General features: G+C 50.3%; 1 protein-coding gene across 1 annotated transcript in view; it reads left to right on the top strand.

Moving 5' to 3' along the window:
- Coro7 (coronin 7) overlaps positions 1 to 17,399 on the top strand; it is a 56,032-nt gene that overhangs the window by 14,046 nt on the left and 24,587 nt on the right. The window contains exons 7-9 of the mRNA XM_059270098.1: positions 6,318 to 6,368; positions 12,648 to 12,734; positions 13,189 to 13,271. Of these exons, the coding sequence (XP_059126081.1) occupies positions 6,318 to 6,368; positions 12,648 to 12,734; positions 13,189 to 13,271 (221 nt within the window). The remainder of the gene's footprint in view (positions 1 to 6,317; positions 6,369 to 12,647; positions 12,735 to 13,188; positions 13,272 to 17,399) is intronic.

A 17,399-nucleotide genomic window follows, 5' to 3' on the forward strand; every position in this document is an offset into this window, starting at 1 on the left:
TCCCACCCTGCAGAGTGAGAAGTGATTTCTCTAGCCCTTCATCTTGGGAACTTTCCATCTCTTCTGTCCCGTACGTCTCTTGCTTCTGTTTTCCCCTGTCCTTAATCTCAAGTTGTCCTCTGTCCTTTGTTGTCATTGTTCTGTCTGTCCTGTGTCTAGCTTTACTCTTACTCTGCCCCCCCCACCCCCGTGTCTGATCTCATGTCACGTGGCCCCAGGGGTCCTGACTGTGGTGCAGTGCTGCTCCAGGCCGGAGCCCTGGACTGTGCCTGAACAAAGTAAGGTGCACTTGGGCTAGCTTTTCCAGAAGAACCTGGGCCTCCCTGGCTGTGCTAGGCGGGCCTCGCTTCCCAGGCCTCTCCAGCCACTCCGCCTCCTGCAGCTGTTGTTGCCCATGGCCTCTCCACTCCCTCTGTCCGCTCCGTTATATGACTTTCCCCTTCTCAGCATGCACCAGCAGGCTCCTATCTTGGCATCCTGCTTGTGCTTTTCCACCTTGTCTTGTGCTTGTCTTTTGCGGTTCAACTCAGGCTTCTTCCAGGTCTTCCTGTGACACCTCTGGCTAGAGAGTGCAGCCCTTAGCTGTGAACTTTGTCCTCACTGGGGCTGGCTGTTCACTGTTCCATCCGAAGCACCCAGACTCAGGCTATGCACAGAGCAGGCATTAATTTGGCTTCCCTTATGTGTGGTCTAATTTTCTGACTGATTTATTTTAAATTTTTTGTTTGTTTGTTTGTTTGTATGTGAGTGTTTTGTCTGTATGTATATCTGTGTATCACATAGGTGCCTGGTGCCCTTGGATCCTTGGAACTGGAGTTACAGATGGTTGTAAACTGCCTTGTGGGTGCTAGTGTTTTGTCTGTATGTATATCTGTGTATCACATAGGTGCCTGGTGCCCTTGGATCCTTGGAACTGGAGTTACAGATGGTTGTAAACTGCCTTGTGGGTGCTGGGAATTGAACTTGGGTCCTCTGAAAGAGCATCCAGTGCTCTTAACTGCTGAGCCATCTCTCCAGCCCTCTCAAAATATATTTTGAGATAGGATCTCAGTCTATGGCTTAAGCTAACCTGTACCTTCACTATGTAATCTAAGCTGGCATCAAATTCAGGGTGCCCCTCTGCCTTCACTTCTGAATGCTGGGATTATAGGCATGAGTCACCCTTCTTGGCACAGTTTTATTTTTATTTAACAGACTATTTTAGAACTGTTTTATAGGAAAAATATAGCAGATAATACAGAAATTTCCCATATTTCCCCTCTCTCCAAATCCATTTCCTTTATTATTTTGTTGTTTTGAGGTGGGGGGGGGTCTTACTATGCAGCCCTGACTAGCCAAGAACTGACTATACAGACTAGGTTGACATCATGGATTTGCCTGCCTCTGCCTCCTTAGTGCTGGGATTAAAGACAAATGCCACCAGGCTCAGACCTGTTATTATATTTTCCAGACAGTCTGTATAACCCAGGCTGACCCTGAATTTGGAAACCTTCTGCTGCCTCAGCCTCCCAGGTACTGGGATTACCAGCACATCCCACACCTGCTTCTCCTCACTGTCTCTTGCACTGGTGGGATACATTGTGGCAATTATACAGCTGTTGACAAATTATTAGAAACTCAAGTCTAATTTCCATTAGCTTGTTTGCCAGTATGCATACATGTCAGAGAGGGATATGTGTGTCTATGCAGACCAAATGTTGGGTATCTTTCTCTGTTACTTTCTACATTTATTTTCCAATATATATTCATTTTCTTTTATGTATGAGTGTTTTGCCTGCATATTTGTTTTTTTTTTCTTTTAAAATGATTTGTTTTTACTTATTTTTTTACTGTCAATTTATTTTTATTTGTTTAATTTTTTTATTTATTTTCTTTATTTTCATTTTTTCTTTATTAAGAAATTTTCTACTCACTCTACATATCACCCACAGATCCTATCTCCTCCCTCCTCCCACCTCGTAGCCCTCCCTCCCAAGCCACCCCACATCCCCATATCCCCCAAATCAAGGTCTCCTATGGGGAGTCAGCAGAGCCTGGCACACTGAGCCTAGGCAGGTCCAAGCCCCTCCCCACTGCACCAAGGCTGCGCAAGGCGTTACACCACAGGTACTAGGCTCCCAGAAGCCTGCCCATGCACCAGGGACGGATCCCGATCCCCCTGTCTGGGTGCCCCCCACACAGTTTGAGCCAAACAACCGTCTTCTGTATCCAGAGGGCCTAGTCCAGTCCCATGGGGGCTCCACAGCCACCAGTCCACAGTTCATGGGCTTCCACTAGTGTTTGTCTGCGTATTTGTATGTACCAGTGCATGCTTGGTGCTCATGGAGGTCAGACAAGAGCAATGGATCCCCTGCAACTGGAGTCAAGGATGGCTGTGAACCACCATGTGGGTGAATGTTGTGGGATATTTGTTCACTATATGATGATGACTATATGATGATGTATTGCTGTGACTGGTGTAATAAAAAGCTGAACAGCCAATAGGTAGGCAGGAGGTATAGGTGAGATTTCCAGGGAGAGAAGGGAAGAGGAAAAGAAATCAAGGCACTCAGGAGACACCAGGAAACACAGAGGAAACACGAGGTACAAGGTGGAAGAGAAGTAACGCTACGTGATGGAACATAGAATATAAATGGGTTAATTTAAATTATAAGAGCTAGTTAGGAACAAGCCTAAGCTATAGGCCGAGCTTTTATAGTTAATAAGGAATCTCCATGTTGTTATTTGTGAGCTGGAGGCCCAAAGAAAAATCCAGCTACAGGTGTTGAAAATTGAGCCTGTCCCTCTTCCACAGCAATCAGTGTCCTTAACCACTGAGCCATCCCTTCAGCCCTAGCCCTGTTTTTTTTTTTTTTTTTTTTTTTTTAACTTAAAAAAAGACCAGGCATGGTAGTGCATATCTTTAATTACAGCAGCTGGGGGGCAGAGGCAGGGAAATCTCTGTGAATTCAAGGCCAGCCTAGTCCTACAGAGTGAGTTCCAGAACGGCCAGGTCTAATGTAGAGAGACTCTGTTTCAAGAAAAAAAAAAACTTACTTTGTGCTTGTGCTATGGTATACAAGTTGGGGAGGTCAGAGGACAACTTTATGGATTTGGTTTTCTCCTATCTTTACATAGGTTCCAAGATTCAAACTCAGATCTTCAGGCTTCCATGGTATCTTAGTTAGGGCTGCTATTGTGATACGCCACCACTGACAAACAAAAGCAGCCTGGGGAGAAGAGGGTTTATTTCATCTTGTACTTCTAGGTCACGGCCATTACTGAGGGAAGTCAAGAGCAGGAACTCAAGGCAGGAACTGAAGCAGAAGCCACAGAGGACTGCTGCTTAGTTGCTTGTATACTGGCTTGCTCTCCATAGCTTGTGTAGCTGCTTTCTTTCTTTTCTTTATGTGTTTATTTATTTAACTTTATTTTATGTGCATTGGTGTGAGGGTGTCAGATCCTCTGGAACTGGAGATACAGGCAGCTATGAGCTGCCATGTAGTTGCTAGGAATTGAACCTGAGTCTTCTGGAAGAACAGCCAGTGCTCTTAACCTCTGAGCCATCTCTCCAGCCCTTTGACTGCTTTATTGTACCATCCAGGACCACCTACCCAGAGGTGACACCACCCCTAGTGAACTGGGCTCTTCCACATTAATCAAGAAAAATGCCCTATATAATTACCTACAGGAAATCTGATGAGGGAGTTTTCTCAAATGAGGTTCCTCTTACCATATAACTCCTGCTTGTGTTAAGCTGACAAAAAAACCAAACCAAAACAAAACAAAACAGCCAATCGGGATACATGGCAAATGCCTTTATCTGCTGAGGCGTCTCATTACCACCTCTTCCGTATTGTATTTATTTAGACAGGGTCTCACTATGTAGCCTTGGCTGGCCTAGAGCTCACTGTGTAGATCAGGCCAGCCTCGCCTTTATGGAGATCCACCTGCCTGAGTGCTGGAATTAAAGGTGTGTGCTGCCATGCCCAGCCTTTCCGCCTCACTGTTTGAGACTGTCTCTCTCAGTGAACCTGAAACTCCCCAGTTGGCTAAACTGTTCACCAGTGAAGCCCCCAGGTCTTTCTGCCTCCACCTTCTGGTGCTTGGATTCCAGATGTGCACTGCTGTGCCTGTTTTCTCCCAGGGCACTAGAGATACTGATTACGGTAATAACTCACTGAGCCATCTCCTCAACCCCAAACTGACATTTCGACAATAAGAAGTCTTCATATCTATAAAATGGAATATCCATCCATTTGTTTGTATCTGTGTTTTTTCTTCATCAGGGTGTTTTAATTTGCCTCATGTTTTGTTGATACATACTTTGTAAGATTTGTTACTAAGCATTTCTGTTCTTTGGTGCTGATGCAAATGGTAATGTTCTTGGTTTGTAAGTTTAAGTATCATTTTTCAAAATATGAAAATTGGTGTCTGTACTCATGGAAGCAAAGTTGAGCTTTGCTAAAATATAAAATGGGAATGTTGGCCAGCCCCCCCCTTCCTCACCCTTCATACCCAGCATTGATTCACCGGTTGAAGCTCGGTCCTTCTCTTTGCTTAGCAAACTCCCAAAGTGTACAAGAACACGGTCACTCAAATGGAGATCTGTTTTATTTTGACAATTGTAGACTCACACCAGGCCATGTTGTCCTCAACTCCCTCTTTCACCTAATTTATTATGGCCAAACCTATAAATAGTGGATACAAACTCTACAGAATTGCTTTTTCTTTTAGTAACTGAACCCAGGGCTTTGTGTGTACTCGCATGCTAGACCTGGGCTACACCGCTAGGCGTGTATCCAGCTTTCCATGCACTGTTCTTGTGCACAGAGACAACACACATGCACACTCACTGGTGATCTTGCAGAAATGAGGACCGATGTATAGGGCATGAGCATTTTATTCCAGGTATAGATTTTTGTCTTTTTCCATCCTGGCCCTCATGTAATCTTGATCAGCTAGTGCATTGAAAAGATGGTTAGGAAAGGTAGTTTCTCTTTATCAGTTCTTTAATCTGGGCTTGGTGGTGCACATCTGTAGTCCCAGTGCTGAGGCAGCAGTGGGGCTGCTGCAGATTCAAGGCCTGCGTGGGATATGTACACACCAAGACCTAGTCTCAGCAGCAATGATAAACACTCAGTAGACTGAGGTCGGGATTACTGAAACTAAACAGAAGGTTCTGTGTGTGTGTCTGTATGGGTGTGTGTCTGTATGGGTGTGTGTCTGTTCTGTGTGTGTGTCTGTATGTGTGTGTGTCTGTATGTGTGTGTGTGTGCATGGGTGTGTGCATATGGAGGCCAGAGGTTGACGCTGGTGTCTTCCTCCATCACTCTCCACCTTACTGTGTGTTTGCGTGTGTTAGCGTGTTCGTGTGGGTGTGTGGAAGCCAACGGTTGATGTGTCCTCCTTGGTCCCTATTTATTTATTTGGGTGGGGGAACATGTGCCACGTGTGGAGCTCAGAAGACAACCTGTAGGAGTCCATTGTCTCTTTGCACCATGTGGGTTTCAGGGATCAAACCCAGGTTGTCAGGCTTGGTGGCAAACACCGTTACCTGCTGAGCCACCTTACTTGATCCCACAGTATGTGTTTTTACTTTTTGAAATTTTTATGTATATGCGTGTTCTACCTGCATATATCTGCACCATACTAGTATAGTGCCCTCGGAGGCTAGTTGGACAGACTAGAGTTATAAATGGTTGTGAGCCACCGTGTGGGTGCTGGAAAATGAACCCAGGTCGTCTAGTACAGCAGCAAGTGCTTTTTAACCACCGAGCCATCTCTCCAGCCCTTCCCCACTGTATTTTTTGAGACAGTGTCTCTGATGGAACCTGGGTCTCGTTGATTTGGCTAGGCTGGCTGGCAGTGAGATTTGAGGATCCTCCTGTTTCATCTCCATACCCCCAGAGATAGGGCTACAGGTGCACACCTAGTGTTTATGTGAGTGCTGGGGTCTAAACTCACACCCTCATGCTTGCATGGAAGACACTTTATCAACTAAATCATCTCTCCAACCTCAGTGTGAAGTTTTTAAATGCAGAAGTATCATCATCACGTAAGCCCTGCCTCAGAGGAAAAAAAAGATGTGGAGAGGGTGTGCATGTGACATCCTGGCAGGTAACAGGGTGTCCTTGAGTCTAATCCTCTGGAAGTCTGGGCAGGAAGGGCCTGCCCTCCTGGTAAGAAGGAAGACCCCAACTAGGGAAGTAACATCTGGTCTGTGATGCCAGTCTGTATAATATGGTACCAACTGATGAGAGCCTGTAGTGTGAGAAACCTCCAGAAACCCTCAGGTTTTAATTGTATCCATTGGTTCTTTCTCCCTTCTTTTTCAGGACAAGCAGCTACGGATCTTTGACCCCAGAGCAAGAACCAAGGCCTCTCAGGTGAGTTATGTGTCCAGCGCTGGTGGGTAGTTAAAAAAAAAGAAAACAACCCTGTCTAGGACAAGGACTGCACAGTTCAGCATTTTGAGGGATCTGGTGGTGAGCGCAGCTGCTGATGCTGGGAGCTCTTTCTGAGACCTGATCTCTGAGTCCTGGGAGGCACCTAGCTTTGATCACAGGGTGGGACGCAGCCAGGCTGCCCACAGGCTGTCAGTGGAGGCATTCCCTGACTTCAGCAATGTAATTTGAGATTTCAGCTTTCTCCCCTCCTTTGAACCCTGCTGTGTTTTCCTGGCATGGTCAGCAGCGACCAGCTACTGAGGACTCAGAAAGAATCCTCAGTCCAATATCCAGATCTTTTAATGGGCCATGGGATGGACTGACTTCCCATTCCTGCAAGACCTGGGACTGTAGGTGTTTTGTTATTACCTGTGTACTAGGTACCTGGAGTCTATGTAGTCCTGACTTCCAAATGAGGCGGCAGGCACAGGGCCTCTGAACAGTCATTCATTCATTTCGCTAACAGAGACCCTGTAGGCAGCAGTCAGCTAGCCATGCATATGGCTCTGTCCTCAGTGATTGCTAAGGGCTTCTCTTTCCTGGAGGGCTTAGTGTCTGTCCTGAGAAACTGGCTTACAGATGAGGACTCAGTTTTAGAGTTGACCATAAGCAGATGGCCAGAGGTGGGGAGAGTTTGTTCTAGAAGTCATCAGAGAGGATATGAAGGGGAGATAATAGCTTGCTCTAGAAATCATCTGAAAGGTCCAGAGGGGAGGCAGGCTACAAAGGGTCTGTCCCCTGGGCTGTGGGAAACCACTAGAGCGTTTTAAGCAGGAAGTGAGATCAGTGAATTTCTATTCCCCCCTTCAAGATTTATTTAATATTTGTGTGTGTGTGTGTGTGTGTGTGTGTGTGTGTGTGTGTGTGAGAGAGAGAGAGAGAGAGAGAGAGAGAGAGCCTAGGAGCACACATATTTACATGGGTGCCCACCTAAGACAGAATAGGAGATTGGTTCCCTGGAGCTGGAGTTGCAGGTAGTTGTGAGTTACCTGATGTGGGAGCTGGAACTCAACTCAGGTCCTCTGGAAGAGCAGTAAGCCCTCTTCACTGCTAAGCATCTCTCCTAACATCCTCCTTCCTTCTCTGTCTCCCACTCTCTCTTTCTGTCTTGAGACAGAGTCTCACTGTGTTGCCCTGACTGACACTCTATGTAGACCAGGCTAGTCTTACAGAGATTTACCTGCTTCTGCCTCTCCAGTGCTGAGATTAAAAGTGTGCACTACCATACTTGACATTTTTATATTTCTTTTATTTTTTAAAAAGATTCATTTTTATTATTCTTTTAAAAATATTTATTTTACATGTACAGTTATTTTACTTGCATGTTTGTGTACCCCTCATGCATGCAGTGCCCATAGAAGCCAGAAGAGGGCATTGTGTTCCCTTGGAACGGAGGTTACAAATGGTTGTGACCTGCCACGTGGGTGAAAACCCTGGTCCTCTACAAGAGCATCATACAAATTTTTGTTTTGTTTTGTTTGGATTTTGTTTAATTTTTTGAGACAGCGTTTCTCTGTGTAGCCCTGGCTGTCCTGGAACTTGTTCTGTAGATCAGGCTGGCCTTGAACTCAGAGATCTGCCTGCCTCTGCCTCCAGAGTGCTGGGACTGCATTATGCACATTTAACCCCTGAACTATCTCCCTAGCCCCAGGATTTCTATTCTTTCTTTTCTTTTCTTTTTCTTTTTCTTTTTCTTTTTCTTTTCTTTTTTTTTTTTTTTTTTTTTTGGGAAAAAAAGAATTAAGAAACAACACTTTATTTTATGGGCATGAGCATTTTGCATGTATGTCTGAGGCACCACGTGCATGCCTGCTGCCCTTATAGACCAAAAAAGGATGTCAGATCCTCTGGAATTTGAATTACGTAGAGTTGTAAGCCACCATGTAGATGCTGGGAATCAGACCCCTGTGGGGTCCTCTGGACAAGTAGCCAGTGCTCTTAACAGCTAAGCCATCGCTTCAGCCCCAGGAATTTGTAGTTCTCAATAGAACTAGAAGCTGATGAGGCTTTTTCCCTAGGGGGGTGTGGTACAAAGTCTTGTTTCCTAGTAAAGACCTAGGCCCATGCAGAGAAGTCCTCTGTTTTGAGGACTGGTTCCCCACAGGGAGTTAAAGATGGCTTGGGCTCTTGTACCTTCATCCTCCAAAATCTGTTCACTTGGTACATTATTCCTCTTGGGCCTGAATAGTTAGTTCTACTCTGTCTTGCTGAGGACTGAAAAGAGGCCCCATCAGATGGGTGAACGAGAGCAGAGTTTGCCACACTCTGGCCTTGTATCCCGAAAAGGCTGCTGATCTCATCCCACTGGGTCATTTGGATCTCAGGTCAATGAGGTGTGAACAGTAGGCCTTGCCTGATAGGCTTTCTCTGACCCCCAAGCCTCTGCCTAGAAAGAGGTACCCAGGTCTGTTTTAGGGTGAGGTAGAAGCCCCTTCTCAGGGTGCCTTGCCCAGGGTTCTGGGGTACACAAAGTACCTGCCCTCATGCCCATCAGGCGTCACACTGCGCCAGCTCCGTGAGTGTTTTCTTTCTCCAACCCTTTGCAGTGGCCTCTTTCCAGCTTGCCTTCTCCCCCGTTCCCCACCCCCTTTTCCTCCCCTCCTACGCCTGCCTAACACCCCACAGAGGTGGTCTGTGAGTGAGGCTGAGGTGGAGCCGGGGTGGCCGCTAGCCAAGGGGCTCCAAGTTGTTGAAGAGCACAAGCAGGCGTTGAGGCTCTGGCTGGAGGGCTTTAACCAGGAGATCTGGGAAGAGCGTGGGCAGCTCCCCTGGCCGCTGGGATGGTGCCTGTGTTTGGCTCTGAAGCGATATATAGTGCGGGGGCAGCCGCAGGCCTGGAATGCTGCCCTCCAACCGGCCCTGCTCCCCCCAACTTCCGCCCAGGGCATCTGGCCCACACCTGGCTTCTATTAGGAAAACCACTGCTGACGGCCAGGGTGGTGTGAACTGAGGGGCCAGCTCGGAGAGACTCCTTCTGAAAGTGCTTTCTCTGAGTTCCCCCTTCCTGTCTAACAGGAGTCAAAGTGGGGGTGGGGTGGAATGTACCACCCGGATCCTACCTTTGCCTGTTCTGGGCCTCTCCTCATCTGGGCCCCATGGTTCTCAGAGACCAGAGGCTGCACATGCCTCCAAAGTTGTCCTCTTTCCACTGTCCACTTTGGCCTGTGTCTCTAGGCACTTGATCTTGGAGCAAGCGACCCTTGGGTGGCTCCCTACTGTATTTTATACCCTTACTTTGTAGGTATCTGCTGGTAGTTGTAGTTGCCTAGGAGATTGCACACCTCCTGGAGAAGTTCCTTTTCCCTTAGAAAAGAGTTTAGAGTTCCCTCTCCTACACTGGGAGTGCTGCCATGGCATTGGAGAGGGGATGTGACTGCTCCTCAGTTGGAATGTGAACATGCCACTGTCCCCTGGTTGTGTTTGGCTGGGGCGGCTGGACTACCGCCATTCCTGTTCTTTTCTCCAGACCAGAGATGGGGAGGATTGTGAGAGGACTGAGTGGCAGGATTGATGCTCCATGAGCATCAATATGCTTAGTGACCCTACAGTTTAGGCCAGCCTTGGAGGTTTGCTGGAAACCAGAGGCATCTGGACTGGTGGTGCTCCCACCTCTGCCACCTATGAATCCCAGGACCTCCTCGTGATAACAGGTCCTGGCTCACAAGGCTTAGGGACTTAAGGATCCCACAGCTGCATTATAGGTAATCAAGGCAGGTCACCTCCTGTGTCTAGGCCCCTGGTTTCTCCATGTGTGAATGGGAAGATAGATGATGTGGACCAAGGTGCATTCTACTCTAGTCTGTATCTCCGCATGGAGAGCTGCCAGTGGCAGCCGCCCCAAGCCTATGGAAGCTATAGAGGTTCTTGTGCTCACAAATAAGCACTAAGGGAACCAGGAGTGTTAAACACACAGAGTTGTCCCATCAAAGGGAGGGATACATGACCTGTTTATCCAACCAGAAGTCTGGGAGCGGATGTGGTTAATAGCCTGATGACCTTTGAGCTATCTGTGTGGATAAGACCCTTATCATGAGCTTGTCAATCTCTAGAACCCATCTTTATGATGTAGTCATGTCTTAAACTTTATTATGTACACAATATTGATTTGATTATTACCAGGAAAGTTTTCACCAAATTATGCTGTTCTTAGATATGTCTAAAATAAACTACTTGGGGTCAGATTCCCAAAGTTTGAACCAACACCAACTACTGATTGTGTTGCACCAAATCACCTTCTTGGCTCCCGTGGCTCATTGCTCTAGTGGCCATGGTAGTTGCAGAGACTCCTGTCCAGATTAGCTGCCTCCTTCTCCCTACCTGCGGCTTCTTGGGCTCAGTCTCTATGCAGAGCTAGCTCTGTATGGATTATTCCATTCTAGCTCAAACAAAAAGTTACTTCAGTTACATTCTGTGCCTTGTTACCTTGTGAAAATACACATTTGCAGCTGGATGTGATGGTGCACATCTGTAAACACATAAACCCAGCACTTGGGAGGCTGAGGCAGAAAAGCAAGTGTTCAAGACTAACCTGGACTATATGGCATGACCCTGTCTCAGAAAACCATGCCCCCTTCCCTCCAAAAAAAAATTAAACAGGAAAACACAGGCACAGTGCTGAACATTTAGCAGATTTTAACACCTAGTTCTTAGAGTAGCTGTCCAGGGGAAGATGTCACTGTGCTTTTCAGAGATGAAGAGGCTGAGGCACAGAACTCATCCAGGGCGGGGCAGTGGGGCAAGGGTGGGTCCAGTTCAGGGCTCCTCTCCGAACCTCGGTTTGCTCCTCTGTGGCACTTGGTAGTGACTGCAGTGGAGTTACTCTGTTCTGTCCGGCCGGCCGGCCGGCCTCCTGATGTGGGGCTGTCCCAGGGCCCGGGAGCCTGGTCTGCTCTGTTCTCCTAGCACAGCATATTCACATTGGGCAAGGAAGAATGCTCGGCTTCCCCCCATTCCTGCTCTTTGAAACCCGGCCTGCTCCACTGTTGGCTCCTAGCACAGTTCTTGGCCCATGGGAAGCCTCACGTGTTTGTTGAATATGAATGAGTGAGTGACGTGTAGACCGGTTATGAGCCATCTAGTCTTCTGCCTTCAGGAGGGACACTGACACTGCGGAGCCATAGTAGTGTGTCAAAGGCTAGCCAGTGGCTTGACCCTTGTCCCGACCCCACAGCCCCTTTTACGTGGAGAGAGAAGTATGGGGCCCTGGTTCTCAGGCTTCAACTCCAACTTCCTGTGCCACTGTGGCTGGGTGGGAAAGGAACAGTGAGAAAAGCCTCTTGAAGGACAGGCGGAGCATTTCCAGTGGTCTCCCACGCTGGGGTCAGCCTCTGTGTGCTGGGGAGGGGGCCCTGGGCCAGCTTCTCCAAGCTGCTTCCCTGCCTCATTCATTCCCAAGGAGGAGATCGTGGGAAGTTTGGAGGAGGCTGGCCACATTTGGGGTGAGCTATTTTTGGTAACAGGGTCCTTGTCTCAGGCTCCAGGGGCCAGGGTGACTGGGAGAGAGCTGTTTGCATTTCCTCTGACCCCTGGACTCCCTCCTGCCAGGGCCCAAGGGGGACAGGGCCATTTGCTCCGCCTGCTGTGTGAACTTCTTTTTCCTTTGGGGTGGGGGGCCTCCAGCCTTCCTGTCTGTCAGATGCTCCAACGCCCCGAAGGGCCAGTAGGGGCACTGCTTTACTCTCTCCAGGACGTTACCCAGAGCTTGGCCCCAGGCCCTCCTTCTGGCCTGCCGGCAGTGACAGGAGGCAGCAGTAATCCCTCTAATCCTGTGATTTGCACGGGGCTTTCCTCAAGGCCCGGTCCTTCCATGTGCACTCACGGTTGATCCTCTAGGCAGCTCCGAGGAGTGGGTGGCATGGGCACTGTAAGCCTCATTTATGAGTGAGACGAATGAGCTGTGCAGAGGGTGTGCATTCCCCAAGTTCATACAGCTCTTGAGGAAGGCCCCTCAGCTGTCAGCCTTCTCAGGGCACCTACAGATGACAAAGTGTTGCTGCCTTTGGCCCTGGAACCCCAGCACTCTGAGGAGGAGGAGGATGAACCTGAGTCTGGTGGCCTCTGGGTACAGAGATGCCTTCAAAGGTGGAGGCAGGGCTCTTCCTATGGCACATGTGGCCTTCAGGACCTCTCCTGTTCTCTGTGGGTACTCCAGCCACTCAGGAGGTCCTTATCCCCAGCAGGGGGCCCTAATGGCTCAGCTCTGCCTCTTGTCTCCTGCAGAGCACACAGGCCCATGAGAACAACAGAGACACGCGGCTGGCGTGGACAGGCACTCCGGAGCATCTTGTGTCCACAGGATTCAACCAGGTGTGTTTCCTCCAGCATTCACAGCAGTGCCAGCCAGGGACTTGTCTAGTCCTTTAGGAGCCTGCTTCAAGAAGGTTGGGTGAGGCCATTGGGAGGTGGGGTGCAGACAGCCAGTTCTAGGCCTGTCCATATACGGGCCGTGCAGCTGGGTCTCGGGGCCCCAGGGAATTGAGGACGACGTTAGAAAACTGGCAGATTCCATTTGCAGTAGCTCAGCTTGACCCCAGGAGCCATGGTGGCCCCAGAGGGACCAGAGTCCATGGAGAGAAACGCCCTTCTCCCTTGTCACCCAAAGGCTCTTAAAGGGGCAGGGCATGACACGAAAACTCACGCTCTCCCTCCTGTCACGATGCCCTGCTGCTCTGAGGCAGGTGACCATGCCAGGCTGCACCCTCAAGCACTGGGTTCCAGGAGCAGGTAGACTCCTCTGAGCCTTTCTCTGGCTTCCTCACAGATTCGGGAAAGAGAAGTGAAGCTCTGGGACACCCGCCTCTTCAGCAGCGCCCTGGCCTCCGTCACCCTGGACACCTCACCTGGGTAGGACCTTTGATATACTGGGAGCTGGGAGCCAAGAGTCTAGACAGAAGGTGTCCCGACTGGCCATTGGTGACGGTCCCTGGCTGATGACTAGAGTGTGCCAGATGCTGAGTCTGGGCTGCACCTGGGCCCAGCACTCCAGGATCCCCAGCTTTACCAGCAGGGGACGCTGAGGCAGTCTTAAATGGGCCAGTGAATGAACTTGTCCTGTCCTCTTGGGGCCCTGTCAGAAAAGTAGGCCCCTGGTTATGGGGCACCCTTCACTGCTTAAAGGTCCATTCAAGTGTGTTTTTGAATTTAGGGTAGGGGCTGTGACCTTGAAAATGTGTCATTGGGGTACAGGTGACAGGAATGGGCTCGCTTTTGCTGTGGATATTTTCATGGAGCTGAGGACCCAAGGACACTTGAGGTTGTGGTAGAAAGGTAGACACTGGTGATGTGAGGTCATGGGGCAGATGGCTATGTTCGGAGGTGTGCGTTGGCAGGTACAGGTGGGCTTGGAGTCCACTGAGGTTTATGTAAGAAGTTTGCTTGGGACTTGCCTCACATATGTTCTTAGATAGCACAGGAGTATGTGGAAGAAAGTTTATGGCTATGCCTGGTGGGATCCCTGGCCAGGCCAAGCAGCTCTGTGTAGAGATGGCCTTGGTCTGTAATGGCATATAAACCAGTCACTAGCAAGCTGGCACTTAGGATGAGCAGGCTATTGAATCTGCACAGCCATCATGAATAGCTGAGACAATGGTGGCTCCAGGAGGATCAGAGACTTTGCCAGGCATGGCTGTGGGGAAGGAGGGAGGGACTCAGTCCCTGCTCTGCACCTTTAGCTATGGCTGGTGGAAGGGCTGATTGGGAACCCTCTGGGTAGGTTGTCTGGGGAAAGCTAGAGACAGGAAAGGCCCTTGACTATCATCCAGCCTATCCTTTCTAGAATATATCAGAACTGAAGAATCTGAATCACAGAGGGACAAAGGCTTATCAAAGGTCCTGAAACAAGAGCATCATGTCCGCGGTCAGGGAATGCTGGGGGAATTGTATTCTTTAGGCCCTCAGAGGGTGAGGTGTGGTCAGGGAGATAGACCTATATCCCACCCTTTAATGTACAGGGAAAGAGTGAGATGCTGTTTTGTTGGTTTGTTTTTTCGAGAGAGGGATTCTCTGTGTAGCCCTGGCTGCCCTGGAACTCTCTTTGTACCCCTGGCTGTCCTTGAACTCAAAGATCTGCCTGCCTCTGCCTTCCAAGTACTGGGATTAAAGGCGTGCACCACCGTGCCCAACTGGGCAATATCTATTTTCTACATGAGACAGGCAAAGCTGAGGCATATTCAGGGTCAGGGGCTGGGTCTCAAGAGTGGGTGGCACTGCCCTGGAGGAGACAGAGGTGCTGGGCCTTGGAACTACACAGCTAGCATTTATCTTGTGTCCCGAGGCCTGGCACTGTCTTAGCACCTTATCTCCAGACCTACTCAAGCCATATGACCTGTCCCTGCAGGCCTCCAGCAGAGGTGCTGTGGGTGTGAAGGGCACTTGGCACCATCAGTCAGGTACTTTTCACCTAGCACTTCCAGCCAACCAGACTCCACTCTCAATGGTAGTGTAGTGATGTTAAGTATCCCCTCTCCCCTGCTGGGCATCTCCTGCCTTGCGTTAGGATGGCCCCTGGAAGAGTTAACCATGCCCAGACCCCATGGTGCCACTGGCCAGGGCTGACCCTGTAATTACAGCAGTTAAGAATAGCCTCGAAGGACCAAGGAGGACTGGAATTTGTCAAATCACTCCCAGATGGGCGGCCAGCCCCGCATTCCCCCTCTCAGTCCCCCAGCCCTGGCCTATGCCCTGGCAAGCTGACACCCTTGGCAGGGGACCTAGGACTCTCCAGCCTCCACAAAGCTGGTGGACATTGATGCATGCCAGTAACTAGGCTGTTCAGAGAGGTGGCAGGTCCCCATGGCCTCGCAGGCATACTGGAAAGCAGACCTCCCCCTCCCCCCACAGTTGAAGATGGAAAGTGTACAGAATGCCAACTCTGGGCACAGCCGTGGGGGAGGTTGGCATCTGTGTCTACCCGCCACCCTTGATCCCTCTGCTACAGATTTTCCATCTTGGTTTAGGCAGGACAGTGTGTGCTCACAAGAGCTACAGGGCCCAAGGGTCAGGCACGTGCCCTTCCCTCCCTCCTCTCCCAGGGACCTTTGTCACGGTTCCCATCTCCGTCCTCCCCTTGCCGTTTGGGAGTGTCTGTAAGGATGCTTACCATAGTGCAGAGTGGCAGAATGTTGCCAGTCGCCCTCAGGCCATGTGGCATGCTCAGGCTGCCACCCAGAGGGTTTTCCAGCACGTCCTGTGTGCCAGATCCCAGGTCCAACACAGGGAGGAGGTGCAGGTTCACAGGAGATTCTGCACAGCCAAGCCGGTCCTTCTCCTGGGGTACTGGGGGGCTGTGAGTGTGAAGATGGCACAAGGGGGGAAACTGCAGCCCTACCCTTGGTAGCAACGGGGTGAAAGCCCTTCCCTGTGGCTTGTCACCTCTCTAGACCAGGAAGCAGGTGTTGGGATCCCATCCATCCTGCCGCTGTGAGCTATTACTGCTATTTCACATGGGGTGCCTTTCCTCTAAAGGAGGTTGTTAGTCTTTTTTTGTTCTTGTTTTTTCGAGACCAGGTTTCTCTGTGTAATTTTAGTGCCTGTCCTGGAACTCGCTCTGTAGACCAGGCTGACCTGGAACTCACAGAGATCTGCCTGGCCCTGCCTCCTGGGTGTTGGGATTAAAGGTGTGCGCCACCACTGCCCGGCTGAGGTTGTTAGTCTTGGAATGTGAGTTTACGAAGCTCTAACAGTACTTCTGATGAGAAGGGGCCACACTTCACACCCATCCAGCCTGACTTTGGTAGAATTATCTTCCATGGAGGCTGCATCTTGGCCTGGTCCCCACCAAGGATGGGATGATCTGGAGACCTTTCCTGAGGGCTCTTTCCTTTCTCTAGGCCTCCCCACCCTACCCTGCCATCCCTCTAGACCAAGTTTGCTTTGCAGCAAAAACATTGACTCAGCAGTCGCCGCTCTCCAGCAGTGGCCCACAGGCCCACAGGCCCACAAAGGCCCCTTTGATGGGGCTGCCGAGAGGGGCAGGCCTCGCCACACCTGCTGTCCTAATAGAACCCAGGCCTACAGGAAATCCACCTGGGCTGCCGCCGCGGCCGCCACCGCCGCAGCCTCCGTAGAAAGGGGCCCCACCCAGGGCCACTGCTCCCACCTACCGCCCCACATGACCCACCGTCCACCTCCTCCCTCTGCCAGAGCCCTCAGCAGCCACTAATTGAATCCAGAGCCTCTTGTGGCTGAGGCTGACTCGATGCTGGCACCGACACCCCAAACCACAGGGCCTGCTCCCCGGCCTCGCTGGGCCTCCTCCTTCCCTCCAGGGGTGAGTCTTGGTACTGGGGCCATGACCCACAGGAAGACATTGATTGGCACTGAGACCTGTGAATGACTTGCTTCTGCCTTTGCTGAGCCCTTCCGCTCCCCCGGGGCCCAGCTCCTCTCTCAGTCCTAAGGGTAAAGGTAAATATGACGTGTGGCCATCAGTTTTTAGAGCTGCTCACACCCAGTCCAGGCTCCAGCTGTCCTTGAATGTAGTCCTGCTGCCCCCACAGCCTGTAGTCTTCCTAGAAAACATTTCTTCCTTGGGGTTCCCGAATTGCTGGGCACATCCCCGGGCCACCAAATTTGGCACCATCTGCAAGCCAGAGAGTCTTTTGGCCCTGTCCTTGCTGCTGATGTTCTGTTCTGGCCTCCCCTCTGTCCATCAAACTTCTTGCCTTGGTGATCCATGTTTCCCCCACCTTCTCTACAGCGGGGCTTGTCCCAGGCAGTGTAGACAGCAGGAAGGACCAGGGCCATACATGCTTGGCCTGCTTAGGATTCTACGGTAAGGTCTGGAAGCCACACCTGTCCTAGGATCAGCCATTATTAGGCCCTAGAATGAGGAAGCTCCAGGCTGTCTTCTCTATTGAAGGCAGGGATAGACTGCCCTTCAGAACACGCAAGGAGGATGTGACCTTCCTTGGAGTCCCTCTGTATCCAGTGTTTACTATGAGCCCCTTCCAACCTTCTACACAGGCACTGTGG

This window comes from Peromyscus eremicus, chromosome 8a, assembly GCF_949786415.1.
Source record: "Peromyscus eremicus chromosome 8a, PerEre_H2_v1, whole genome shotgun sequence".
Lineage (NCBI taxonomy): Eukaryota > Metazoa > Chordata > Mammalia > Rodentia > Cricetidae > Peromyscus > Peromyscus eremicus.